Raw genomic sequence first — 26,796 nt, 5'->3', positions numbered from 1 at the left:
CTCCCCCCCCCCCACTTCCTTGCATCTCTATCAGTGTATTAATAGTGACTGCACTGGAAATGGCCCAGCTCTCTTAAAATTCGGGACCTGTGAAAAAAAGAAAACAGTTCCACTGCTGGAGGTGGGGGCCAGCAGATTTTGGTTTCATGGCCACTTATTTCAATAAACTCGGGTCATAAACCTTTAGGGCTCCGTTTTGAGGCTGAGATGAAAGCATGTGCCGGCTGAAGAAACAATGACAAAGTCATTCACTGTCACTGGGGTCCTGGGGAGTGTGGATGCAGGTGCCCAGCAAGGCCTGACGGCAACATCCCTCGGGGTTAGTTCTGACCCAGGCATCAAAGCAGGCCACCTCGAAGCCCAGCTGCCAGCAGGAAAATGATAGCCAAAGGAAAAAACAAGGGCGGGGCCCTATGAAGAGACAAAATGTACCCTCACTTTCATCAGAGGCTCCAATCAGCTGAGCAGATCACGTTCAGAGCCCTTGGCCACAGCTCTGGAGGGCCCAGATTAGAGAGAGCGTGTGTGTGCGTGTGTTTGTGCGTGCGCGTGTGTGACAGGATAGTGATGGGAAGGGAAGTCCCTACTGTTACAGATTTTATACCAGCTGGATCAAAACAGCCCAAGAGGAGACTGTGAACAGAGCCACTCGGGGCAAGTTCCACTTTTTCGTCGCTATAGGCAATATTATTATTATCAAGGGCTTCCTCTCTTCTTCTGAGTCAAACTTTGCTCCCCGCTTGCCCTGGCACTCATTCTCCTAGTAGGATACTTTCAGTTTCAGAAAGACAGTAAGCTCACTGAGGGCTTGGCAAGAGAGTATGGGTACCTCAAATGAAAAACACATGCCGGCCCGCTGGCTGGAACAGCACACTTGGGAACAGAAAGTCGAAATCCAAAGGTTTCCAGAGACGGGACTTCACCAGCAACAAAGGACTGCACAGGGGCCCCTGACTTCCTGGAACGCAGAAGGGCGGGAATGGTTTTCAAAATCCCAGCGCTTTATGAAGTCTGAGTTGAAATAAGGAAGGAGAAGGGAAGAAGAGGAGATGGAGAAAAGTGGGAACCATCAGGGCTTCTGAGTCACAGGGGGCCGACGTTCAGGTTGACCTGGGCTCTGTGAGGAAAATGATCTCTTGCCCATCAATCAGTTGTACTGTCTTCACCTATCATGCTGCCTGATAGCCTAAAAATAGAGACCAATGTGGAACCTTATCTTTGTAAAATGCAGCCCTACCTGGAAATAGTAACAAGCCATCAGCCACGCACATGCTGTTGTGAATTAGTTGAATTTCGAGCTGGGAGTTAGAATGGAGAAAATTATAGAGCAAGGAACCAAACCTTCATTGGACACTTGTGGACTTGGTCATAACAAAGGGTGCTTCTTGTTCAAGAGCACAGAAGGCAAAAGGCAGGGTCAGAGTATAGTCACTGCTCCTGGTCTATGTCATCAGATAATTCGTGTCTCCCTGGCACAAGTGAAGATCGATTTTATTTTATTTTATTTATCTTATTTAAAAAAAATTTAAATTTATTCATTTGACAGAGAGGGAGAAAGAGAGAGAGCATAAGCAGGGGGAGTGGCAGGCAGAGGGAGAGGGAGAAGGAGGCTCCTCAATGAGCAGGGAGTGCGACACAGGGCCCGATCCCTGGACCCCATGCCTGAGCCAAAGGCAGACACTTAACCAACTGGGCCACCCAGGTACCCCTAAGATCAATTTTTATTTAAGATAGTCATCTGGTGAGCACCTCTGTGCCAGGCATAGGAAGAAGAGCCAGAGACACAGTAGACATGGCCTTCAGCCCATGGAGCTCATGGTCTAGTTCAGGAGACTGATAAATGAATACCATATTGAGTACCACCACCCAAGCAACAAAGAAGCTACAATTCCAGATACGTTATGAGGAAAGAAAGCCAGGAGTGGGGCTCAAGAGGGATCAAGAAAGGGAACTATTTCCGCTCAGGTGCAGAGAGGCTCTCAGTGGCGTTTCCGCTGGGATCTGGAGGACAGGAGAGTCAGCCAGGGCAAGTTCAAGTCCGTGCAAACACTTTGAGGAAAAAGAGCTTCCTGTGATCGAGGAACTGAGAGTAGGACAAGATGTTGGAATGCGATTTCAAAGATCTGGGTTCAAACCATGACTCTGCTCCCTGCCAGCTTTGTGCCCTCCACACACGTTAGCCCTGGGATGCTGAGGTCTAAGACACAGTGATTAGATCTGTTGTCCTCACCTCCATGGCCACTGAGATTAGAACTCACTGATCCCACATTCCACTGAGTTCCTGCCTGGGATCTTTATCGCTGGGTTTCCACACCATACAGACCAGTTGCCATTTCTGAGGAATATAAGATTGTCTTTTATTCTCCTACTGACTTTCTTTTTTTGAAGATTTTATTTATTTGTTGGAGAGAGAGAGTGTGTGTGTGTCAGTGTGTGAGTCAGCAGGAGAAGGGAGAGGAAGGGGGAAAAAGTCAGACTTTACACGGAGCGCGGACCCAGATGCAAGGGTTGATCTCCCCACCATGAAATCACTTTCACAACCTTGAAATCATGACCTGAGCCGAAACCAGGAGTTAGACACTTAACCGACGGAACCACCCAGGCCTCCCTTTACATACATTTCTACTTGGTGTATACCTCGGAGGAATATTGGTCTGCATCCATCTAAACTTTATTTCCATATATACAGTGAAAACTAGGTGTTTCTCATTCCCCTGTCTGCCAATCAGTCCTTCTTCCTCTAAGAATCCCAGTTACTAGTTTCTTGTGAAATCACTTTTTTTTCTTTCCTTGGAAATGCCGTGTACAATTAATGGTACCATTACAGCTTTATAACTACCTCGTGAAGGACTGAACTGCTGTCCTCATAAAGCCTATATGTGAATCACTCTGCAGTTTATACCGTATTTTTTTTTCAAATATTTTATTTTTAAGTAGTTTCTACACCCAGCATAGGGCTCCAACTCACGATGCCGGGATCAAGAGTCAGAGGCTCAACTGGGGGCGCCAGCCAGGCTCGTCCGGTTTATGTCATATTTTTACATCTACTATCTCACTTATTGAATCTTCCCCCAAATTTATGAGGTGACACAGGGTCACGACTAACGAGTTAACTGCCTGGGCCCCAGAGAAGCGGGTCCTTTGCCTACAGAGACGCTGTAGGATTTCTGACTCAAAAACCGGGCACCGTTTTTGCATCAAGGATCAAAGTTAGTATCTGATGGCAGTGATGGGCAAACTGACAGATCCTGCATCCGGGGCTTCTCTGAGGTCTGAGGCCCCAGACTGACCAGAGCTCGGTGCCTGGGTCAGGCTCCCTTTGCACCCCCTCGGGGAGTCTCCCAGCAGCAGGGAGCAGGGAGACTCCCGCTGTGCACTCCCGGACGAACAAAGGGTTCAAACCTCCAGATAAATTTGGATATTTGGTCTTGCATATTTCCTTGCACACGGAGAGACAGCTCAAGAACAAACAAACCAACCAGCCTAAGCCAACCGCAAGTCACCTGCTCCTGCACTGGCCAACCCACCCCAGTCCCTGCCGGGGGAGCCCCTAGACTCTAAGACTCAAAAAGTGATTCATTTCCTCTTTTTCTTTTAGTTTCCTTTCTCTGCTGTCACCTCTTTCCTTTCTCTGAAGAACTCGGCCAAGTGGTCCTGTTGATAATCCTTGAATTCTGGCGGGCATTTGGTCTGTCATGCTTACACTCTGAGTTCTGCCGAATGGAACCTGCCTGTGTGCTTGGGAAGAGGAGGGCACCCATTGTCAACTATGCTCTGGGGGCTTTTGAGTGGGATGGCTGCCACTTTCTTGCCCTGCCCTCCTCGTTCTGGGCAGGGTGGTGGGGAGAGGCAGCTGGGGAAGGAATCTTCCCCATGGGACGGAATATAGACACAGCCGGAATATAGACACAATGGGGAAGAAAGGTAGACGAGAACTAGATACAAAATTCCCCCGCTAACTTGTATCTATGCATTTAATTCTTTGAGAGTTGGATCCTTATTCCAGGTACTTACTATTGTTGGAAAAAGGATAGACAGGGACTCCTGGGTGGCTCACTCAGTTAAGTGTCTGCCTTTGGCTTAGGTCATGATCCCAGGGTTGTGGGATCGAGTCCTGCCTTGGGCTTCTTTTTGGGCCGGGAGCCTGTTTCTCCCTCTGCTTGCTTGTGCTCTCATGCTCTCTCTTTCCCTCTCTCTCTGATAAATAAATAGATACAATCTTAGGAAAAAAGAAACAGAAAATACACATAGACCCAGCGGGAGTTGACAGCCAGGAGCCGATGTCCGCAGCCCGGTGCTGCTGACTGCCCCACAGAGGGAAGAACAGAGCTCGGGTGCAGACAGTTGGTGGTGGGTCCGTCGTGGACCGTCATGCTCCCTGGCTGATGGGGGAGCCAGATCGCTGCCCCCTGCCCAGTGTCATGGGACAGGCTCCCACTGCAGGTCACTTGCTCTGGGCAAGATCCACATTCAAACGTCCAAATAGGTTTCTACCGAATGCCAGAGGCTTTGGCTGCATGAGACGCTTTGGCTATATCGTAATAGGTAATAAAGTCATAAAACCCCAAGTTGATCCATTGTAAGTGGAGATTTGGAAAGCTGATTATTTAGCATGTCAATTACCACCCAAGTCTGACAGATTTAAAAATCCTTTGGGGGTTTCCATGAAGAAGAGGGTGAGGTAAGACTGGCGGAGGGTAACAAAAGCAGCTAAAAGAGGATGGGGAGGGGGGAAGGTAGCAGTGAGGGAGAAAGGGCGCTTCTGCCCTCAGGCGGTATCAGCTTAATTTTACAGGAGCCATAAAATACCAATAAGCCAGAGGAATTATTTTACTGGCTGGCCCAACCGTGAAAATATTCACTCATAATTTCAAGTATTTTTTATGTATTCAGTTTTCATATTGAACCTTCTGCAGTTTGTTTTAATGCAAATAATGAGCTTGGGATCGGGCATGAATTTGATTCCTGGAGGGGCGCCTGGGTGGCTCAGTGGATTAAATCCGCTGCCTTCAGCTCAGGTCATGATCTCAGGGTCCTGGGATTGAGCCCCGCATTGGGCTCTCTGCTCAGCGGGGAGCCTGCTCCCCGCTGCAGCCTCTCCCCCGCCAACCCCTTGTGATCTCTCTCTTGGTCAAATAAATAAATAAAATCTTTAAAAAAATGTTTCCTTGATGTATAGGAAATCATCCTAGAATGTTTCATGGAATAATCAACCTCGTTTCCACTGAAACTAAATAACACTGTCATGTACTTTTAGGCTCACGTGTTGTGGGGCCTGTATCTTTAACTGTCTGCTCTGCTCAACTCTTTGTCTTCATTATTGGGTCTTTCCGTTTGCTTTCTAATATTTTAACAAATAGAAGGGCTAGTTCTCTCCAACTTGTTATATTCCTGAAGAAATCTCCACGAGGTTTCAGCTGGGATTGTATGGCTTTCACAGAGTGATTGGGCAGGGTCTCCTCATCCAGAAATAATTCTTCCATCTTTCAGGAAACAACCGAGATTCTTCATTTAGATTTTGCAAATGTCTTGAAAGACTGTATTTATAAATTTTTTGCGTTATAAATGGATGGAAGTTTTTTAAAGTAATCTCTACACCCAGCGTGGGACTTGAACTCACGACCCTGAGATCAAGAGTGGCATGCTTTACTGACTGAGCCAGCCAGGTGCCCTGTAAATGGGTGGTATTTTTTAAGCACTAAAGTTTCTAAGTGATTATTGCTGGAGTATAAGAACATTTTCTAAGGACACTGATGTGTTATCTGACCTGATATCTTTTATGATCTCCCATGGTTCTTTCTCACCTGTTTCTCCTGCTAGGAACACCAGAGTGCTGAGGCTTCTGGTTTCACTCTGGCCATCTCTCTTTCTCTGTCTCTCTCCCATTCTCCATCTGTCTTCTCTGCCACACTGATAGCTGGGGGTGGGGAGGTTCTCCTGAACACTGCGCCCCTCCCTCGTCCTATCTGGGAATAAAACCAAACTCTCAAGTTTTTCCCTTCAGCTCTGGCAGGTGGTTTTTTCCTATTTTATTTGACTCCAGGGATGACTGGAGACTGCCCCAAATTTTTAAGCAGAGCAGGGCTCTTGTTTTTTAAAAATAAAAATCTGATTCTCTCTGGGAGGAGTGTGGGCACGGGAATTAGTGTTAGAGAACGTCATGCTGGCTGCCCTGTGAGGAGAGGCGGGTGTGTGTGTTTGGGGGGTGCTGGGGGAGCCTCTGCAGGGGCCAGGGCAGAGAAGCAAACAGCGGACAGTGAGCCAACAGGTGTTCCGGATTATTTCGCACAGACGGGCCGTGACCTGGCCGAAAGGGAGGGATGAGGCCGAGTTCTGAGTCTTCTGCTTGGACGCCAGGAGGGGCGTAGGCCCGTGGACTAGGATGGCGCTGGGTGTGGCCAGGAGAATGAGTAGATTAAGAGAATGATTAGTAGACATTAGGAGAATGAGTAGATGCTCCAAAGGGTCCCAGGTTCACATTTGAACCACACAAATTTGAAGTTTGAGAACATGTAAGAGGATGTGGGGTGATTTGCAGTGGGGCTTGAAACGTGGGTACTCTTGGGACAGAATCTGAGTGGGCTGTGAGAGCACATGAGCCTGGGTAGGAGGAGAGAGAGGGGGCTGGGGAGCAGGCAGTGGCCTCTGCCAGGAGGAGGAACAGCAAAGGCCAGGAGAAGGAGAAGGAAAGCAGGTTTCTGATTCGACAGTGCGAGCTCTTAGGGGCTGGTCATTATCATCTTGGTGAGCATGTCAACTTTTAAATCTGGAGGTTTAGTGTTAAAGAGAAATACTTTTATAGGCATCAAAAAAAAAAAAAAAGGAGGCAGATTTTAAATGTCTAGCACGTGTGATCTCTTCTGCTTACTGTCAACCTTTGTCATCAACCAACAACCATAACGAACTAGGTGTAGAGTACAAAGTTTTGGGTTACAGTGGTCACTAACTTACATATTAGCACTTTGAATTCAGGCACATGATGTAATCTTTGGCTTTGGTTTTCTCATCTGTGTATGGAAGTGAAAACCTAGCCCACAGAATTGTTTTAAAGTGGAAGGTCCTTCTCAACATATCCCTTAATGGCCATGCATTCATTCAACGAGTATTTGTTGAGTGTCTGCTACGTCCCCAGCACCATAGGTCTAGGCGCTGGGAACAGTGGAGAACAAACCATGTAAGTCTGAGCTCATGTGAAGTTTGAGTTCAAAAGCAGAACCCGACAATCAACAAGTCAGACAACTAAATAAAATACATTTCCTGGAAGACAGTCAGACGGAGGGTAGGGACGGGCAGTTTCAGACAGGATAGTCAGGGAGGGCTTTCCAAGAAAATAGTATTTGTTCTGAGACCTGAATGGCCAGGAGTATTAGTCAGGGAAAGAGCAGGAGAAAGAGCACTGTCAGCAGAGTCCAGGCTGAGGGCAAAGGCTCGGAAGCAGGGAGGAAGGAAGGAGGCTGTAGAAGGGGGAGGTCAGATGCATGGGTGTCCCCCCAATATTCCCACACTTCACAGGTCCTCTATGCCGGGGACACCCAGTCCAAGTGTAGGTGCTGTTGGCAGATTAGATTAGGCGCCAATGAAGGTAATCAACAACTCAGCCTACATTCCAAGTCTATGTGCCAGAAACTGTGCCTTCCGCTCAAGGCAGCAATTATCCACACTGCTGGGTAATGACTCTGCTCGCTTGCTGTTAACACTCAAAGTTTCTGGACACTCCGAACGTCTTCTAATTTCTAGCTCCCCTCTTCTGACTAATTGTGGCGTGTTTTGCCCCTTCTGCCTCATGTGGTTCATGATTACTATCATAATTACCAAGCATTTCAGCTCTCCTTCCCCATTCTACCACGCAAATGCTATGGGTCAAATTGTGTATGTATGATTATTACTGGTTTTTTCCTTTTTTTCCTAAGCCTGTTTATTCTGAGGTCCAGGCTTCTTTTGTCTCCTGAGATAATAAACAGGTCTTTTTTTTTTTTTTCCTTTCCCCTTTCCCTACATCAATTTTTTAAATTGTGAAATATAACACTCATCCAGAAAAGCGTATCATGTACAAATTATTTTAAACCTATCTCGTAAGAATATTTCCATGTGTTGTATAATTTCATAATATATTATAATCCATTTTAATTACTTGCTGTTATTCAGATATATTTTATTTCTTTAACTAGACAGTAAACTACTTGAGGTCAGGTATCATTTCTTAAGTGGCTCACCCAACATGGGGCTCCGCCCTACAACCCCAAGATAAAGAGTTCCCACGCTCTGTCCCCTGACCCAGCCAGGTGCCCTACCCTCCTATTGCTTTAAGCCACTGTTTGTGGTTCTCTGTTGTGGCAGCCTTAGGAAACTAATATAGGAGAAAATCCTATATATGCTGAAAAATATCAAGTCATGCTCTAATAGAATGCGGTCCTACCCTAGTCAGGAAATGTGGGAATTTTAGGAAGCCAGGGGCTGAGACAGTGACTGTCCTTGTGGACCCTACCACCTTGTATGAGAATGACCGTACTGTGTATCCTCACGTGTCCCACCATCTCCACTCTCAGCTCAGCTAATCTAGTCATGCTGCAGCCAGAGTGAACTTTCTCGAATCTGATCCTATCACCCACCCGCATGCTTAAAATCCTCTGTGGTTCCCCTCTGCCTCCCGGAGCATACACAAACTCCTCAGGTCCCTCTCCACTTACCACCTCTCACCACTTCCTCCTCACCTTGCCTCCCCCTCTGTCTCTGCCTGGAACATCTTTCCTTTTTGCTTCATTGCTTGGCCAATCCTGTTTTTGCCTCAGTGTCTATGTAAGTGGCCTTTCACGCTTCACTGCCCGCCCAGGCTGTCCCATAGTCCTCCATAATTTCCCTGGGACGGGGAATCTCGGCCTGCATACATCTCCGCCCGTGTAGTTGGCCGTATTACCCTCCAGCCTTGCTGTACCAGGTGAGGTCTGAGAAGCGGACGCTCGGGCACCACCAGAGTTTAAGACGCAGAACCTCAAACCCAGCTAGGTCTTCACAATCTGATGTTCATTCTAACAAGATACTCAAGTAATTCTTTTTTTTTTTTTTTTCCTTCCCCAAGTGATTCTTAACACGCACTGAGTTTGAGAGTTAGGCCTCTTCCACATCATCTCTGTGGGGGCAGGGAGCACTGTGTCCCCAGAATCCAGCACAGCGGCTGTTTAAAAGGACATTTAACTGATTTAATGCATGAGTCTGATTTCCTGTTAACAAGCCTGTCTTACAGGAAAACAAAACAAAACAAAACAAAAAAGTCTCCTTTTATCGGAATAAACAGACTCGTGTCTCCAGCCTACGTATTTTGTCACAGTTCCCTTTCAATTCCCCTTACACGACTCTCATATTCTTTGTTTTCCTGTCAAATCCTATTTTCCGCACGAAATATGTGAATGACTGTTCTATTACAAATCATGTTTTCTGTTCTGTTCTGTTTTGGGTTTTATTAGTAATTTTTAAAAAAACCACATAATGACAACACAGGCATTGTCAGATTTGTACCGTTATTTTTTAACTTGGTCCATGAAAACTGATACAATTTAAAAATTGTCCTCCGCATTCTTTTTCCTTCCTCTCCCCTCCCGTTCCTCATCCCTACCCTTCCCCCTTCCTTCCTTCCTTAACAGATAGCAGGATCCTAAAGCTTCGTGATGAATCTTTTTGTTGTGAGTCCCAGCCGTCAAAATCCCGACACATTGATATTTCTCACAAGTTCTCGGAAAATGAGAACGTCACTTTTCCAGAGAAGTATACAGGTAAGAGAGCCTTTACACACTCAACTTCAAATTCCCTTAACAGAATGTTAAATCTGAGAATTTATGGACCATCTCAAACCCCAATTTTTATTTTATTTTTTTCAAACCCAAAATTTTACACGGGGCTCCATCAATCGCTGATTTGAGCCGCCTCTGATGACGCCTCCCCAACTTCCCCCCTCCCTTCCCCTTCCAGCAAGTTGAATTTGCAATTCGCTAAAAGAAACCACTCGCCGAAGGTTTGTAGCTAGTACGGGTCACGTGGCTAACAACCTTTTATAATGATAATGTTAGAGGGCAGGCTAGGCACACCCTTTGTAGGTAAACAACGGTAGGATTGCTTCTCTTTTGTTGAATGTGTCTGCATTTCGGGGTGCACGATTTGGTCAGAAGCTTACTAGTTTATCCAGTCAGAAAATTAATGGTGTCCCTTCTTAAGTCAGTCAAAATTGGGGGGTGCCTGAGTGGCTCAGCTGTTCGGCATCTGCCCTCGGCCGAGGTCCTGAATTTGGGTTCCGGCTCCCTGCTCAGCCGGGAGTCTGCTTCTCCCTCTCCCCGCCCCTCCCCTCCTGCTCCTGTTCTCCCTCAAATAAATAAATAAAATCTTAAAAAAATAAACTAGGTTGTTTCAATTCAGGAGTAGTTTCGTTCCTGAATTATAGCCTCCTCTCGACTTCTGCAAGACCAAGCCATAAATAAATTCTTGCAGGTTTGTGTTGATTGAAGGATTTCAGGTAAATAAACAAGCTCAAACGCCCACTGGGGGCACAGAATGTAAACCAGAAAAGCGACATCAGGGGGCGTGGCCGCCGGGAGCTCCCGCCCCAGGGCGGCGGGGCGGAGGCTGCCACCAGGCTTCTAGCGTGCTCCGCCTGTTTGCAAAACGGACCCCGGTTTTTCGGACGGGCTGCCACCCGGCTTCTAGCGCCCTCTGCCCGTTTGCAAAACGGACCCCGGGTTAGCGCGCTCCGCCGGTTTGCAAAACGGACCCCGGTTTTTCGGACGGGCTACCACCCGGCTTCTAGCGCCCTCTGCCCGTTTGCAAAACGGACCCCGGGTTAGCGCGCTCCGCCGGTTTGCAAAACGGACCCCGGTTTTTCGGACGGGCTGCCACCCGGCTTCTAGCGCCCTCTGCCCGTTTGCAAAACGGACCCCGGGTTAGTGCGCTCCGCCGGTTTGCAAAACGGACCCCGGTTTTTCGGACGGGCTACCATCCGGCTTCTAGCGCCCTCTGCCCGTTTGCAAAACGGACCCCGGGTTAGCGCGCTCGACCGGTTTGCAAAACGGACCCCGGTTTTTCGGACGGGCTGCCACCCGGCTTCTAGCGCCCTCTGCCCGTTTGCAAAACGGACCCCGGGTTTTCAGAGCTTCACCGTTTACAAAGGACGCCAGAGATCCGAGCTTTGAAAGTAATCTCTCAATTTTTAAATGTTGGTAACCAACTCAAATTTTCCCACACATTTTGCAAATCAGTACCACGAGCCAAACAGAGCACTCCGGGGGAACCACACAGTTCTCAGTAGCCCATTTGCAACCTCTTCGTTGAATAGCGCGTATGATGAACATTCATTTCCCCCCAAAACTGTTATTACTGGGAACGCCAAGATGGGTTAGAGCTCCTGCTCCGCAGGGGGCCTGACGAGGTTCAGATCCTGGCACCGCTCTCTGCCAACAGGTGCTCCAGAATTCCCTTGAGGTCAAGAAACAAGTTTTCACCTGTAAACTGGCCTTTCTGAGTAAGAATGGCAGCTTCGCAGCATCGTTCTGAGGACAGAATGCGAAAATACCCGCTCAGACCCTTCTCACTTTGTGGTTCTCAATACCTATAACCTAATCCCAATTACTACTCCTCTTTCTAATAATGGCATTATTCAGGGACCCGCCAAACATCGTGTAGGTAGCCTCATATACCTCATTTCTCCTTCCACGAAAGCATCTGAAAGTGTCCCATATAATGCCTTACTCTTTTCACGTTACTAAGCAGCAACCCAATGAGTTAATGTCGATCTCTCCAGAGGGAATACGCTCCACCAGCCCAAGCTGGGGCGGGGGACTAAGCCCTCTGCCCACCGTTCCCAACCCCCTTCCAGATCAAACTCGTGTGTACTTGCTCTCCCCAGGGTTTCAGTCTGGTACGTGAGTCCCTTTGCCTCTGGCACCCTCTCTACTGCTGGGAACGTTTTCTTCATCTCATTTCCCCGCAACCACCCGTGCCCTCCGAGCTCGAGCTCCCCCTTTCGGATCTGGTTCCGGGGTCGGCTTCGTTAGAGTCTCTAATTGCCGGTTTACGATAAGGACCCGGCGCCCGGCCTCCCCAAGAAGGCCGCCGCTTTCTCGCTAGAACTTTCCCCTCCCGCGACTTCCTGGCTCCGCCACAGCTGCGACCGAGGCCACGTGGGGCGGGGGCGCGCTCTCGGCCCGGACCCCCTCCGCGCGGGCCCCGCTAGCGAAGGGAGTCACGGCGAGGCGAGACGGGGTGTAGACGCGGATCGCCGCCACCGCCGCGGAGCGCTAACGAGTCCGGGCATATCCCCCAGTGCGGCGGCCCTCGGGGGCGGGGACAGGGGCGGGCGCACAGTCAAGTTTCGCTACGTCACGGTTCCCGGGACAGTCCCTTTATAAGGAGCGAGCGGGGCGCGAGAATCGTCCGGAGAGGGCAGTCTTCGGTCCGCTCCGGTCTTGCGCGCTGCTCCTGCCCGTCCGCGACCCGCGTGCTGCTCGCCTCCTGCTGCCCTAAGGGGGCTCGGGTTGGACTGAGGTCCCCGGGGTTTTACCGCACAGCTCCGGTGGCTGCCTGTGGAGATGCCTGGGAAGAAGGCGCGTAAGAGCGCGCAGCCGAGCCCAGCGCGGGCCCCGGCAGGTAGGGAGCAGCTGGGGTCCGCCGAGATCCTGACCGGGGCCGGGGCCGGGGCCGGGGCGAGGTTCAGGGTCGAGGTCGAGGTCTCGGTCCCGGTCCCGGCGGGGTCTTCCCAGTAGCTCGCGGCCTCCGGGCCCGGCAGGTCTGCGCCCTTGGACATGCTTTGGGGGCGCCTCCGGGAAGTTTTTCAGGGTTTTTACCGCGGATGGTGGAGATGGTGAGGGAGGAAACGCGATATGGGATGCACATTGGGATCTTAGCGGAGGCACGAAGCCTTGTTTTCGCCTTGCTTGCCTTCCAGCCCCACTTTCTCTGCCCCGGGGCCACGGGGAGAAAAAGTGCAAGTGCAGTCGCGAGGAGAAAGTCCTGATCGCGGCAGGTGGGGACGGGAGAGGCTCCTCTGGGAGCGGCCTGGCGACCGGCCCTCTTCCTCCGGAGTCGGGGACCATGGAGGGCCCCCGCTCTGAGTGTAGCCACTCTCGGGCCCCCAACACAAAACGGTCCGTTACGCCTCGGTCTATGGGGGCTCTGCCACCGAGGGCCGATTAGCGTTACGGAGGCCCCGCGAGGACCACTGGAGCCGGGAAAGTTGTGCTGTCTTGAGTGGTAACATTTTAGCAGTCGTTATTGGTTGTGGATGGATAGGAGAACAGCAGATGGTCACTGTAGTGGTTTTTCATCCATCCATTCTTTCTTCCTCCCTCCATAAAGCCTCATCGAGTAAGTTTTTAGACCCGCCCTCTCCCTTATAAATCTTAACACACAGGGCAGCCATCCGCTAAGGGGGTGTAGCGAAGGCGGCTGCAGGCTCGGAGCTCAAAATTCGTCATACTGCTATTGCATCAGACGCTGATGGCCCCCTTTTAACTTTCGATTTATAGAGCCTGTGAGGCTTGCAAGGAAGTGGGGTGACCATCCTGCCTAAGTGGGCACCGGGGTGCTCCCTCGGGGTCGCTCTTGGGAGGCCAAAAAGTTTGACCCACCTTTTGTGATGTCCAAGAAATCTCTGGTTTCCAGAAGGCCTAAGCTGAGCATACCTTTCTGCCATTTTCCACTTCATTCCTAATAATACAGGACAGCAGAAAGGACCCCCTTAAACTCGACTGGACAGTAATACATCTTTTAATTGAGATACAAGTGACCTAGGACTTGTATTAGCCTTGATTGATGTATGTATCAAAGGATGATTCGGTTTATGTATATATTGTGAAATAGCGCTAGTTAACATCCCTCACCACACGTAGTTTTAATTTTTTTTTTTAATTACCGCTTTTATAGAAGTGTAACAGAGATGAAGGAAACAACTAGCAGCTAGTTTCTGCCCCCTCTTTTGGGGAAAGAGATCATTTTTTCCCCTTTAAAATCCTTTTGTAATCCTTTTTCTTAAATTAATACTCATTTAATGACAATATATCGCTTCTAAAAAGTAGTAAACTTGTGAATTAAACATTTTTGCTTCACTCATAAAGGCAGTGGAGTTGCACAAATTGGGTTTGTAAGAAGAATTTGGTTTACAGTGTAATGTAAATTTATAAGTTATTTTAGAGAATGTGGTGTTATTTTTGCAAGATTTTATGAGTCTTAGAAGAACATTTCAAAGTTTTTCAGTGAGGTTAAGAATACATTTAGAGGGGCACCTGAGTGGCTCAGTTGGTTAAGCATCTTCCTTCTGCTAAGGTCATGATCCTGGGTTCTGGGCCACATATCAGGCTCCCTGCTTGGCGGGGAGCCTGCTTCTCCCTCTCCCTCCGCTACACCCCCTGCTTGTGCTCTCTGTCAAATAAAATCTTTTAAAAAGGAGGGGAAAATACATTTAGATTTGTCTATTGATGAAGGTCTAATACGAGGTGTGAATTATTGCCATTTAAAAAACATTCTACTTAAAAACAGCATACTCCAGGATTTGACTTCAGTTCCCCCAACCAACCCTCAGTGAGTGAGAAGAGGATGATGTCACCTGAGGCTGGCCAAGACTCTGTGGTGTATGATGGAAGTTCCCCTGTTGAAAGGGAGCATTTGCCTCATTTAGTGTGCTTCAACACACACACACACACACACACACACACACACACACATTTCAGAGTAAACATCTTTATTCTTAACTATTCTATTGATTTATGAGTCACAGTGTGTCTGTATATGGTGTGTTGGGGGGAGGGTATGCATGCTAAGTCACCTTTCTTGCACTGAGAAAATGGGTGTACATAAAGCTAAAGTTAAGGTAAATGTTCACTGAGTAAATACTCAGCTTGTCCCTTGGATGGGCACATTAACTCTTGCTGGTTGCAGTTGGTAATACCAGTGTGATTTTAATGTTTAGCCTTCCTTTTCAGACCCCGAAATGGAGTGTGCCATTCAACTCAGGAAATTTGGAGACAAACTGAATTTCCGGCAGAAACTTCTGAATCTGATATCCAAACTCTTTCGGTCGGGAACCTGACTGCCTCGGAAGCTTGAACAAGGAGATTGCTTTAAATTGGAAGATTCCCCAGTAGGTGCAAATTTAATCTAGAGGAAATGCCTTGTAATGGAGAAGATCTCACTTGCTTTTTGGACGTCCTTGGAAATGAAGATGGGATACAACAAAGACGGATTTTTGTTGATTTTCCAGAAGACATTTGTTTTGGCTCATGAGGATGTTATAAAACCATTTTGTTTATTTTAAAGCAAGAATGGAGGAGCTTTGAAAAATAAGGACTTAATTACTTAACATTTTGTTTTTAACTTCCGAAATTATTCCGGTAATTTTGCTGAAGGTTGCTGTGCAGCCTACTGTAAGCGGAGTTGGCAGATGAATGGACAGTGGTCAGAGGCAAAGAAACATATGTCTTCAGTGTTGGGTTTTATTTTGGGATGACAACTCCAGAGTGAGGGATAAGACTTGGTTTATATATTATCTTGTTAAAAGTAAACATTTCATTCTCAGAACACTGAATGTTGTAGAGAGTGTGGATTCCACAGGTCACTACAAAATATAAAATGATTTGAAAGCTTTGTTTCTTCTGACTCAAAAATGTATCGCTTCTGTTCAGATGATCCTTGAATTATGTTTCTGTGAATCTTAACGGGAAAGCCTGTACCTTGAAAAAAATGTGATAGAGGTATTAGTTGGCTCCAGTAAGATTCTTGAAGGTAGAATGTTTCAAGATAAAGAGCACAGGGATTTTCTAGAATCAGAAATAATGAGGGAAAAAGGTGATTTAGGCTTTTTTACTGTTGTAATTAGTACTTAGTAAAACAAATATACTAAAGTAACTTGATAAGATGAATGTGTTTCTAGAGAAGTTTCTAAAATCTGTAAAAGGCCTTTCTCAAACTGGTCAGGGTATGTCTCATAGGAAGTGATCTTTTAAGAGAAATTAAGTATGTTTTACATAGTTTTTTTTTTTTTTTTTTTAAAGGGGGATTGGATTTGGATTTCTCGCCTGGAATAAAAATGCCATATATGTATAATTTGCTTTAGAATAATATGTAGATTCTGAGAAAAGTTTCATGAATTTCCCTTTTTTTATTGTTAAAAGGCCAGTCTGCATCCCTAGATAGATAAAAAATAATGTCATGATTGAATTTCAGCAGGAATAATAATATTTATTTTACCTATTTATGATGAAAATACCGTTTTGCTTGAAAATGTCTATTAAAGTCACATTTTTAGGTTATGAGACAAGGCTTTCATAACCACTTGAACTTAACAGTAAGAATGTTTTGCCCTAGGCTGTGGTCACTTTAGATGAAACATTACCTCAGTATCTGTTTTTTCCTCAGTATTATTTAGTTGCAAAAATGCTTTTTGTCTGTCTAGAGGCAGATATTTTGCTGTTAGGATATTTATGGTCTGTAACTGTATTTATACATACAAAATTGGATACTGTAGCTATAAACTACTAGAATCATCACCGTTTCTCTGCCTGTTCCTTTCTGTCATCACATCACCGGCCCAGTATTCATTACGAAACCAAAATGGTTTGACAGGTTTCCATCAGCAGGTCCTTTCTGACCACCACCTCCTCAGTCACAGTTCTTTTGCCTGGAGTGGAACATACGGGGACATTTAGCATGATTTCTGCTGTCAAAGGACTTGCTGTTTAATGAGGAGAGGAAATAGTGAAAAAGAAGAAATTCATGCCTGGCAGAGGTCTTGAATGTCTTAGTTCCTGGAGAGTGATTTATTGAAAGTTGCCTATAGAGATTAGTCAATATCCATGGGGCTACAATGTGTCCCTTCCTTGGCTGCTTGGGGACCTCTGCCAGCTAGAGAAGCTTCTGGGTGGTTTCCTTGACGATGGCCTCACAGTTCTCTCTCATCTGCCCCAACCCTGAGCATCTAGTATTGCTTCATCTAAAGCTAGTCACGTGCAGGAGTGGCTTTCCTGTTAGAGGGTGAGAACTCCTAGTTGGTAGCTCTTTAGGCTGAAACCCCAGAGTGTAAATTACCTTGCTCCGAAGGGGAGGCTAAGAGGAGAGGCTACCGGAGGAAGGTGGCACCCTGGGTAGGGGGAAATGAAGGGCTGCCCCAGGCCATTGGGGGAGGGAGGGTGGGGGAGATTGGCTCCGTAAAGGTGATTTGATTTGAGAGTCTCTGGAAGAGGATTTCCTGTCCCTCTGCCCCTCTGCGTAGCCAGAAGTGCTCTGTTGGTGTTAATGAGTTTTCCTAAGAGTACCCTTGCTGCTTTTTTTTTTTTTTTTAAATACAAGGAGTAGCATAGGAAAGCTTTGGCACCATGCACAATCTTAAGGTCTGAGGACTATATATTTTCAAAGAATTATTATTATTATTATTATTATTATTATTTTAAAGATTTTATTTATGTGACAGACAGAGATCACAAGAAGACAGAGAGGCAGGCAGAGAAAGGAGGAAGCAGGCTCCCTGCTGAGCAGAGAGCCGGACGCCGGGCTCGATCCCAGGACCCTGGGATCATGACCTGAGCTGAAGGCAGAGGCTTTAATCCACTGAGCCACCCAGGCACCCTCAAAGAATTATTTTTTAAAAAAGACTTTATTTATTTGAGAGAGAGAACACCAGCGAGGGGGAGGGCAGAGACTGAGGGAAAAGAAGCAGGTTCTCTGCTGAGTAGGGAACCTTATGCCGGCTTCCATCCCAGGACCCTGAGATCAGGACCTGAGCCCAATAACCAACTGAGCCGCCCAGGCACCCCAGAAAAACAATGTCAAAAAATTCCCAGGATGTCCACATAATTGTAAATATTGACTAACGAAAAGCTACTAGGAATTAAAAAAATAGTTTGGCTTGCATTTATATGTAAGAGAAAATCTCCATAACCTTTATATTTGAAAAGTCACCTAGAAATGGCAATGTATGCTGTTAGTAAAATGCATACAAAAAGTGTAATTCTTAGACTTAGTTTAAAAATTGAACAAGAAAAAAAATCACTATCTTCTGCACCGGCATTTCTGTAGTCCTTCACATTAAAGTTACTGTCATTCCGTCCACAGCACGTAGAGGGGAAGGCCTCCTGGGCTTTGTGTCTTGGATTAAAACAATAGTGAATCACTTTAGCAAAGCACAGTCTCTCATATTTGAAACTTTGGCAAAATGATGGGACGTTTAGGAAAAAAATAAAATCAGAAATGCAATAATACCAGAATTAAGGCTATGACTGAAGTAACTGAAGAAGGTCTAAACCCATGGAAGCTTCATTCTGAATCCTAAATATTCCAAACCATTTAAAAAATGGGCCTCAAATTTCAAGAACTATATTTTGTTCACTTGTTTAAAAAGATTTTATTTATTTGGGGCCAGAGCTTGGGGGGAGGGCAGGGGACAAGCAGGCTCTAGGCTATGCCATGCAGAACCCAATAGGGGGCTGGATCCCACGACCTTGAGATCATGACCTGAGCAGAAACCAAGAGTGGGATGCTCAACAGGCTGAGCCACCCAGGCATCCCTATTTTTAATTTTTATAAACTGGACAGAATTTCTTCTGGAGCTGTCTCCTTGTATCATTTGAATGTGTAAAGGAATTAAACTCCCCCAAACAAATATGGTCAGGTAACAAATGGGCTACACGTCAAGGAATAATGTGACATGCTTTAGTAAGCTGTCCTATGCTGGTAGGTTTTTTGGTTTTAAAGTTTATTTATTTTTGTAATCTCGACGCCCAACGTGGGGGTGGAACTCATGACCCAAAGAGCCAGCCTTGCGGGCTCCTCCAACTGAGCCAGCCAGGTGCCCCTCCTGTGTTGATAGTTTTATTTTGACATGTTTTTATCAGCTCTCCTTCCATTATTAATCAAGAATACATGTATCTAATTGTGTAATTTACATTTACACAATTTAAGAGAAAAACCAGTAACGACTCAAGATTTTGGATACTCAACAGAGTATAGCTTATAGAGCTTTATCAAAGTCTCTGCCAAAGCAAGCTTTTCTTGTTTGGTGAATTTATTTATCTCTGTGTATGTGTCTTTCCTGTCCTTAGGGAAAATGCCTGTATTGTCTCTCTACAGTTATTAAATCTGCCTAAGTTACTGATCATTTCAGGGACTGTGGGGGCTGGGGAAGGATGCAGGTCAGAAATGGGGAGAAGAGAAGAGGGACAGAGATCTCTTTGTGCTGCAATGTGCAATTACTAAAGGATACAGAAATCTAATCAAAAACTTTAGAAATGTTCAAGTGTCACCATCTTGAATTTATACTTACTCCATTATCTCATGTATACAACTGATTCCATACAAATCTGTGGTCATGGTACTCATTAATAAATACTGTAATTTTTAATTTAATTTTTTAAAAAGTAAGCTCTAGGCCCAACTCCTGACCCTGAGATCAAGAGGCACGTGCTCTACCGACTGAGCCAGCCAGGGACCCCTGAATACTGTAATTTTTTTAATGTGTAAATCGAGTAGATGAGAAACAGTTCCAGAGAAACAATGCAGAAGAGGAAGCAAACACTCCAATCACGGCCTTGTCACTTTCCAGCCCTCAGAACTTGGCAGTTCATTAAATTCTAGCCTGTGCTTCCACAGGGAAAACTGGGAGTAATGCTTGGGGCAAGAACGTGAGGACTGATACTACAGCGGGTGGGAAAAAAAAAAAGTCACTTATCATCTATCACTGATCTCTTTATCATCTAGCAATGTATCTGTGAACAAGATAAGTTGTTTCCTTTAGTCTGAAGGCTCTGTGTGCTGTGATTTGGGCTTTTTAATCCCTTGCAACAACTCTCCCCCCACAACACACACACACACAGAGAGAGAGAGAGAGAGAGAGAGAGAGAGAGTGAGAGTGTGAGTGAGCTCCCTGTGGGCCAGAACAGCACAGACTGTGAAAATCTTGCCAAACTGCTTGAACCTTTGTCCGAGGGAATGCTCCTCGGGGAAGACAACTGGAATCTTGATGACAGTCTTACGACTGAGTATGATGGAGAGCGGAGAGCGCCCTGCTTCGGAATCAAAGCCAAGCCTTCTGTGAACTGTGAGACTGAGCAGAACCTGTCCGAACCCGAGTGATTCCTCTGCATCCCCTCTTAGGTCATTTGTGGTTTGAGACAGAGAATGGGAAGATCCCCGACCCACTCCCTGTCCCACCAGCCCCATCCTGCACACAGTGTAAGAGAAAACTGAAGGGTTTGCAAAAAGTAGGAGAGTAGGTTTAAAACTCCCCCTCCAATAATCTGTTTCCCAAATTCTTCTCCCAAACACTGATTCTAAGTTTGGGACGAGGCTGGGCAGAAACATCTTGGACTTCTAAGTATTTTCCTGGACGTGAAAATTCCCCATGGACTCTGGCTTCCCTGATGGTGGTGTCCCTGTTGCAAGGAAGCTTCTTATATGTAGGTGAAAATAGTTGGGGTCACCTGACAGGACACACCCTACCGTCCGAGTCTCTCACGTAATAGGTCATGGTTCAAGAGCAAAACCTTTGTCAATACAATCCAGGCCCTCACTTCAGCTTCTGTTTTAAGGACTTTCAGAAGTCAGTTTAACAAAGTCAGACTGAAACAGTCACACCCACCTACAGTCTTCTTCCAGATCAGTTACTGTAAAAACCAGAAAAATGAGGGAAGTGATGAGTGACAGGTGCGGATTTAGGATTCCTTTCCTTCGTAAGTCTGGGTCCCCGTAGGTGTGCTCTGAACTGTACACTGTCTGTGATTAGAACCCGAAGGGTGCGTGGAACCTGGGTTTGGGTTTGGATTGGAAAAGGAATGTACAAATGGCCCTTTGGTATTTCTCGTGTCTTAGTAAAAGGCTTCTTTTCTTTTCAGCACGTTCTCTCACTAATGACCTCTAATGGAGCTGTGAGATTTGCCCATTTCCAACTGCACGTCTATTTTTAAAACCACAAACTTTCTTTCTCTGCAATTAGCATTGGCTTTGGACTTCGGACTCAGCCACGTTTTGCCACTCCTTCTTTGCGGGGCTCTGGATAAATGGCTCGATCTCGGTTTTCTTATAAAAGGGTGTAACATACACCGATTTCAAAGCATCTTGAGAATCGAACAAGGAGAGAATGTGCAGGGTGTCCGGCTCACAGTCCTGCTCAGTAAAGGTCAGATAACTTCAAGACAGAGGGTTAGATATTAGCTTCCTTCCAGAGCTATGGGAAGATCTTGCCCAATTAAGATTATTAGACTAAAATGAAAGCTTTTGAGAAAAGGCAGCAGGGCAGTGGTGGGGCTGGAGAGGAAGTGGCAGTTTTTCCCTTGAGGAGCCCATCTGCTTCTAATTTACCTTCTAGTGATGGCAAAACATTTATTTTCACCCCGTACATAATAGGTTTCATGAATACTATTGAATTGCCCAAAGCCCCCGGCAGGTATTCATGGAAAAATTCAGGTCCTGATTTACAGAATTCTGCCTCAAAAAATAGGTAAGGTCTTGTGTAGTTATGTTGGACTTGGCTGGAGTTGGGTAAGTCTGTTTTCAGCAGGGAATCATAAAGGGCAGCCTCTCCCCTGAGATGAATCTGTGAAAACATGTTCATCTGGAGGACAGAAGTTGTATCCTGGCTGCTTTTGTTTTCGGTGGGAGGAAACCCGAGTTGCATTCACCCCCAAGGTTTCTCCCTAGAGCTTTTCTGACTTTGCATTCAGCCGAGCAGTACTTCTACAAGATAAACACTTCTTAGCTATCACTGGCAATGTGCCAAGCACTTTAGAAACAGTTTTATTGTATCATCTTGTGGTCACATATTTGGAAATTATGATTAGCTTTCATATTTCATAGCAGAGGAACGAGCCTCAGACAATCAACAATTTCCCCAAAGTCGATTATCAGACGGGTGGAACGCACATGGGGTTTGAACTTGTGCCTTTCTAACCCCAATGCAGTCTTCCCCTGCCATTGTAATACAGCTGCCTCCCACGGGGGACAGGGAAGGGCCCCATCCCAAAGCAAAGCTGGTTTGTTTTCCACTCCAGTGCTTCATTAAATACAGCCAAGTTTTATACCCCTGGGTTTTCCGAGGGTGTAAGGTTGATGATTAAACCAGCTGATATGTGAAAGATCCTGATAAGTGCCCGCCAGTTCACACCCCTCTAACACAGCACTGCTGCAGGTTGCTTCTAGGTGATTTCCAACCTCCAGAGATGGAAACGTGACCTCAGAAACGGAGTCACGTTATTCCAAGAAACTGAATGAGAGGGAATCTGGAGGGAAGGTGCTGAGGCATCTCATCTCCCGAAGGGTTTGTAGTGGTTGAACATGGAATTAATTTGAAAGATACGCTCCCTGCTGGCTTGCTTTTTACTGGTCAATGCGGAAACAGCACCTACTGGAGCAGACCCGCAGGAGCTATTTGTAATGGGAAAGAAAAGGATTCAAAGAAGCCAGTCAAAGCAGCAATTTGTGTGTTTTGTCGGCTGCCCCACAGCATCCGCCCTATTTTCAGCAAAGCCAAGCAGCCTTAGGAAGAAGTCGTTGCCACCATTTTTTTTTTTTTTTTTTAACCAAACAATAGAGAACATCTAAATGAACCAGTCTGCCTTCTTGATGATTCATTTGGACAAGTGTTGGAGGAGGGGCCGGGAGCAGTGGGTGACTGTGACGATTATGAAGTCCTTTTGTTTTACGAAGGTTACTTTTTATTAAGCGATTCCCGGATCCTCTGTGTTAAAGAAACATACATGTTTATCAGAAAGCAGAGGGGGAAGCATCTTCCTTTGTCCATCTTATAAAAAAGAAAGAAAGAAAGAAAGAAAAGACACACCACAATACAGCATCTGTAAGTAAAGTGATAAAAATGCTCCTTTCCTCTTCTTGAAACTTGTATTGGTGTTGCATTAGAACAGATTTCTGAGAATTAGCACTAAACTTTTACTTAACTCTCATAATATAGATCTAGAAGAATATAAGGAAGTCAGGCTAACACTTCAGAAAGTACCGGCCAGGATGATAAGTCTGGGCTTTTCTTCTAGACTTGAAATTGACATACAAGTTGGAAGAAGGCTGCTGAGATGCTAGATGTGGCTCACTTGTTAACCACACTTTCAAGATTAAGCTGGGAAATGATAAAAGTGTGTATTTCAAAAGTTTAGAAATACACTCTGCTGTCATTTTCTTTTAATATATTTTTTAAAGATTTTATTTACTTATTTGACAGAGAGATTGAGATCACAAGTAGGCAGAGAGGCAGGCAGAGGGAGAGAGCCTGAGGAGAGAGCCTGATGTGGGGCTTGATCCCAGGACCCCGAGATCATGACCTGAGCCAAAGGCAGAGGCCCAACCTACTGAGTCAACCAGGCACCCCATCTGCTGTCATTTTCAACCCAAATCATCTTATAGATAAACTGGAATTCTCGTCACTATAAATATTGCTAACCAGGCATAGATATTAGCCCCTTTCTTTTTTACAGCATTTTACTGTTTCATCCCTAAAGTCTATGGAAAGTTTCCTAGCCCTGGTTTGCCTGGTTTTAAAACTGAACGTCTCATGTTCTGGAAATGCCCTCCAGCCTGGGTGATCCGGGAAGGTTCGCTCAGCCCTGTGTGGCTGTAATGTGTTGGCATGTATAACTTTGGCAAATTAATCTCTGAGGATCTTCGTTGAAATAAACCATATCTCACTTTTCTTTTCCACTCTTGGCTCATTTGTGAAAAGCAGATAATCACAACTTCCTAGCCCTGTAGAATCCCAGGGTTCATACATGGATACAAGGCTCCCAGCGCAGAATCTGCCAGTTAGCAAGCTTCCAGTAAACACTGCTGGAAAAGAAATGCTCTGGCTGATTACAAAGAGTTTACGAAAGCCAAAGGTTATCATGGTTTTTATTGGACTTACTCAGTTCATACTGAGTGAAGACATGAAGAAAGTCGTGATTGATTGGCTTTGCAGTTTAGCTGAGGGGACAGATGATGCAGCCAGATGTAACATGTAAATGGTCCAGAATGAACAGTTAAAAAACACGAAGGTGTTTGTTGGAGAAAGGGAAAAAGTCACATGGGGAGGAGGGTCAGGTTTTTCTTTTTTCTTTTTTTTCTAAAGATCTTTTTTTTTTTTTTTTTGGTAAAGTAATCTCCACTTCTCAGGTAGGGCTCGAATTCACGACCCTGAGACTGAAAGTTGCGTGGGTGTATTTTATTTCAGAGAAAGATGTTGTTTATAAGATAAATCATTTCACTGTCAGAATGGCCAATGACTCCAAAGTCTTAACAGGCTGGTCTCCAAGTTATGTATCATTCGGATGCTTCTTCAAAGGTTGGTTGACTTCCTCAAACATATCTATTTTTATCATCTTACTTCTGCCTTGCATCTCCTTTTTTTCATTTTCTTAAAGGTTACTCGTTTTCTTAAAAGCTAATAGTGGCCTAATTGCCACATCTCAAGGCCTCTTAAGATTGCATCATACTCGACCCTAGAGCACCGCCTCCTCCTTCAAACTTCTGTGAAGTGATTAGCATACCACATCATGTGCCCGAGTCCCCTTCACTCTTCTTCGTAGCAAGTTCCTCTTTCCTCTTGGTCTTTAAATGTCAGTTTCCCAAGGTTCTGCTTTCACCATGTTCTCTAAGACCAATGACCTCGCTTGCACCCTTTAAGCTATAACTGATCTTCAATCTTCATCTCCATCTGGCTTCTCACCCTGGCACCAGGCGGGACTCTGTCACTCTGTGAGACCTTTTCACTTTCTAGGATTTGTTTATTGTTTTCATTAATTTTGGGTTCCTCTCCTTCCCAATTTTGCTGCTCAAAGTTCTGTTAACCTTCAAGGCCAATGTCAAAAGCCATTTACTCGGGAAATATTTTCAGATTGCCCGGATCAGAAAGGACATTGTATCTTCTATATGTCCATAGCATATTTTTCTTATGACCCAACACTTATTTAATTCATATTTATGTTAATTGACTTTATGTCAACTCCTCTAACTTGATTAATGCTCCTACAGGTATAACATGATCTTACTTGATTTTTTAATCTCTGTGTATCACTTAGCAAAATGATACACATTCACTCATTTAATCATTCATCCAGAAAGAATTTTTTTTTAAGATTTATTTATTTATTTGACAGAGATCATAAGTAGGCAGAGAGGCAGGCAGAGAGAGAGAGGAAGGGAAGCAGGCTCCCCGCTAAGCAAGGAGCCTGATGCGGGGCTCGATCCCAGGACCCCGAGATCATGACCCGAGCTGAAGGCAGAGGCTTTAACCCACTGAGCCACCCAGGCACCCCCATGAAAGAATTTTTGACCATGTGTTCCAAGAATTACATTTGACACTAGAGATAGAAAGATAAAATAACCAAGAACACATGTCACAGCCGCAAATGTCTCAAGGCATAGTAGAGACACCAAGACAAAAACACATTGTTACAATTAATCTGCTAAATACATTGTTACAATTAATCTGCTAAATACAGTGTTAAGAGGTGAACACAAAATGTTGCTCTGAGGCTCACAAAGTGTGTGTCTGTGTGTGTGTGTGTGCATGTGTGTGTGAGTGTTTGGCAGGAGGTATTGAAGTCTTCATGGAATATATGTTGTACGAAATGAGTGCATCAGTTGTATATTGCCATGTAACGAATTACGCCCAACTTTAACAGGTTAAAACAATGCACATTTATTAGCTCATGGTTTCAGCGTCAGGAATCTAGGCAAGGAATAGAGGATGTTCTGCTTCAGGGTTTCTCATGCCAATCACTAGGTTGCAATGAAGGTGTTAAATAAGGTTGACTCAGATGGGCATGGATCTACTTCTAAGCTCTCTAAGAGGACTTAGTTCTTTAATGCTTGTTGGACTGAGGTCTTCAGTTCTTAACTGGTTGTCAGCTAGAAGCCACCTCCAATTTCTTGCCACATGGACTTCCCCATCTTGTTTCATCAGAGAAGCATTCGAGAAGAATATGTGAGAGAGAAAGAGAAAGCAAACAAGACAGAATCATAATCTTTTATGACCTAATCATGGAAGCAACATCCCATCACTTTTGCTCTATTATTTTTGTTAGAAGCAAGTTGCTAGGTTCAACCTACACTCCAAGGGAGGGGATTACATAGGACACACATACTAGGAATTAGGGATTATTGATACCTATTTCTAAAGACTGTCCCCTGGCACATTGAGTGAGAAGGAGAAGCTAACTAGTTCATTTCTTTCAGAGGAACCAACAAGAGCAAACATAGTATAAGGAGAACAACACGGCTTGTAAAAACACTTTGGGGCTGCGGGGTCTTAAAGTTGAAGGTAGGAGAGATAACTAGGGTCTGGTTTGTCATATGAAGGGGCTTGGACTCTATCTTGTAGAATGAATGTGCTACTTTAAGTAGGGAGTGATTGGAAAGTTGATTTTTAAATATCTCAGCCTGTGCCTATACAAAGGATGGTCATGAGGGATGTTAAGTATAAAATCTGGAGCAGTATAGAGGATGTTGTTGTAGAAGGATGATGAAGGCCTCAATGCTGGCAGCAGTTTAGGGTAGGAGAATCAGGGACAGATCTCAGATACGAAGAAGAGGGAAAGTGGATTGACTTTTTTTTTTTTTTTTTTTTTTTTTTTTTGCTGGAGTTGTGGGACGTTTAGGTAGAAGCATGTAGCAGACAGTTTGGATATATAACCCTAAAGCTCAGGGAAGAACTTGGCCTGAAGTTGGGGATTCATATAAATACCAGTGGTAGTTACGACTAAAAAAGTTAGATAGAAAATGAGGTAAAAGATGAACCTGGGGGACGCCTGGCTGGTTCAGTGGGAATAGCATGCAACTCTTGATCTTGGG

The 26,796-nt window shown here is 45.4% G+C and overlaps 1 protein-coding gene across 1 annotated transcript; it reads left to right on the top strand.

Moving 5' to 3' along the window:
• Nucleotides 1-12,403: 12,403 nt before the first annotated feature.
• Nucleotides 12,404-16,520, top strand: PMAIP1 (phorbol-12-myristate-13-acetate-induced protein 1). Its single transcript, XM_059140276.1, has 2 exons — nucleotides 12,404-12,627; nucleotides 14,958-16,520. The coding sequence occupies exons 1-2, from the start codon at nucleotides 12,570-12,572 to the stop codon at nucleotides 15,062-15,064; spliced, it is 165 nt and encodes a 54-aa protein (XP_058996259.1). The 5' UTR covers nucleotides 12,404-12,569; the 3' UTR covers nucleotides 15,065-16,520.
• The last annotated feature ends 10,276 nt before the right edge of the window (nucleotides 16,521-26,796 follow it).

Source organism: Mustela lutreola, chromosome 11 (genome assembly GCF_030435805.1).
Source record: "Mustela lutreola isolate mMusLut2 chromosome 11, mMusLut2.pri, whole genome shotgun sequence".
Classification (NCBI taxonomy): domain Eukaryota; kingdom Metazoa; phylum Chordata; class Mammalia; order Carnivora; family Mustelidae; genus Mustela; species Mustela lutreola.
Note: the sequence above shows the minus strand (reverse complement) of the source record. Positions and strands in the feature narration are given on the sequence as shown.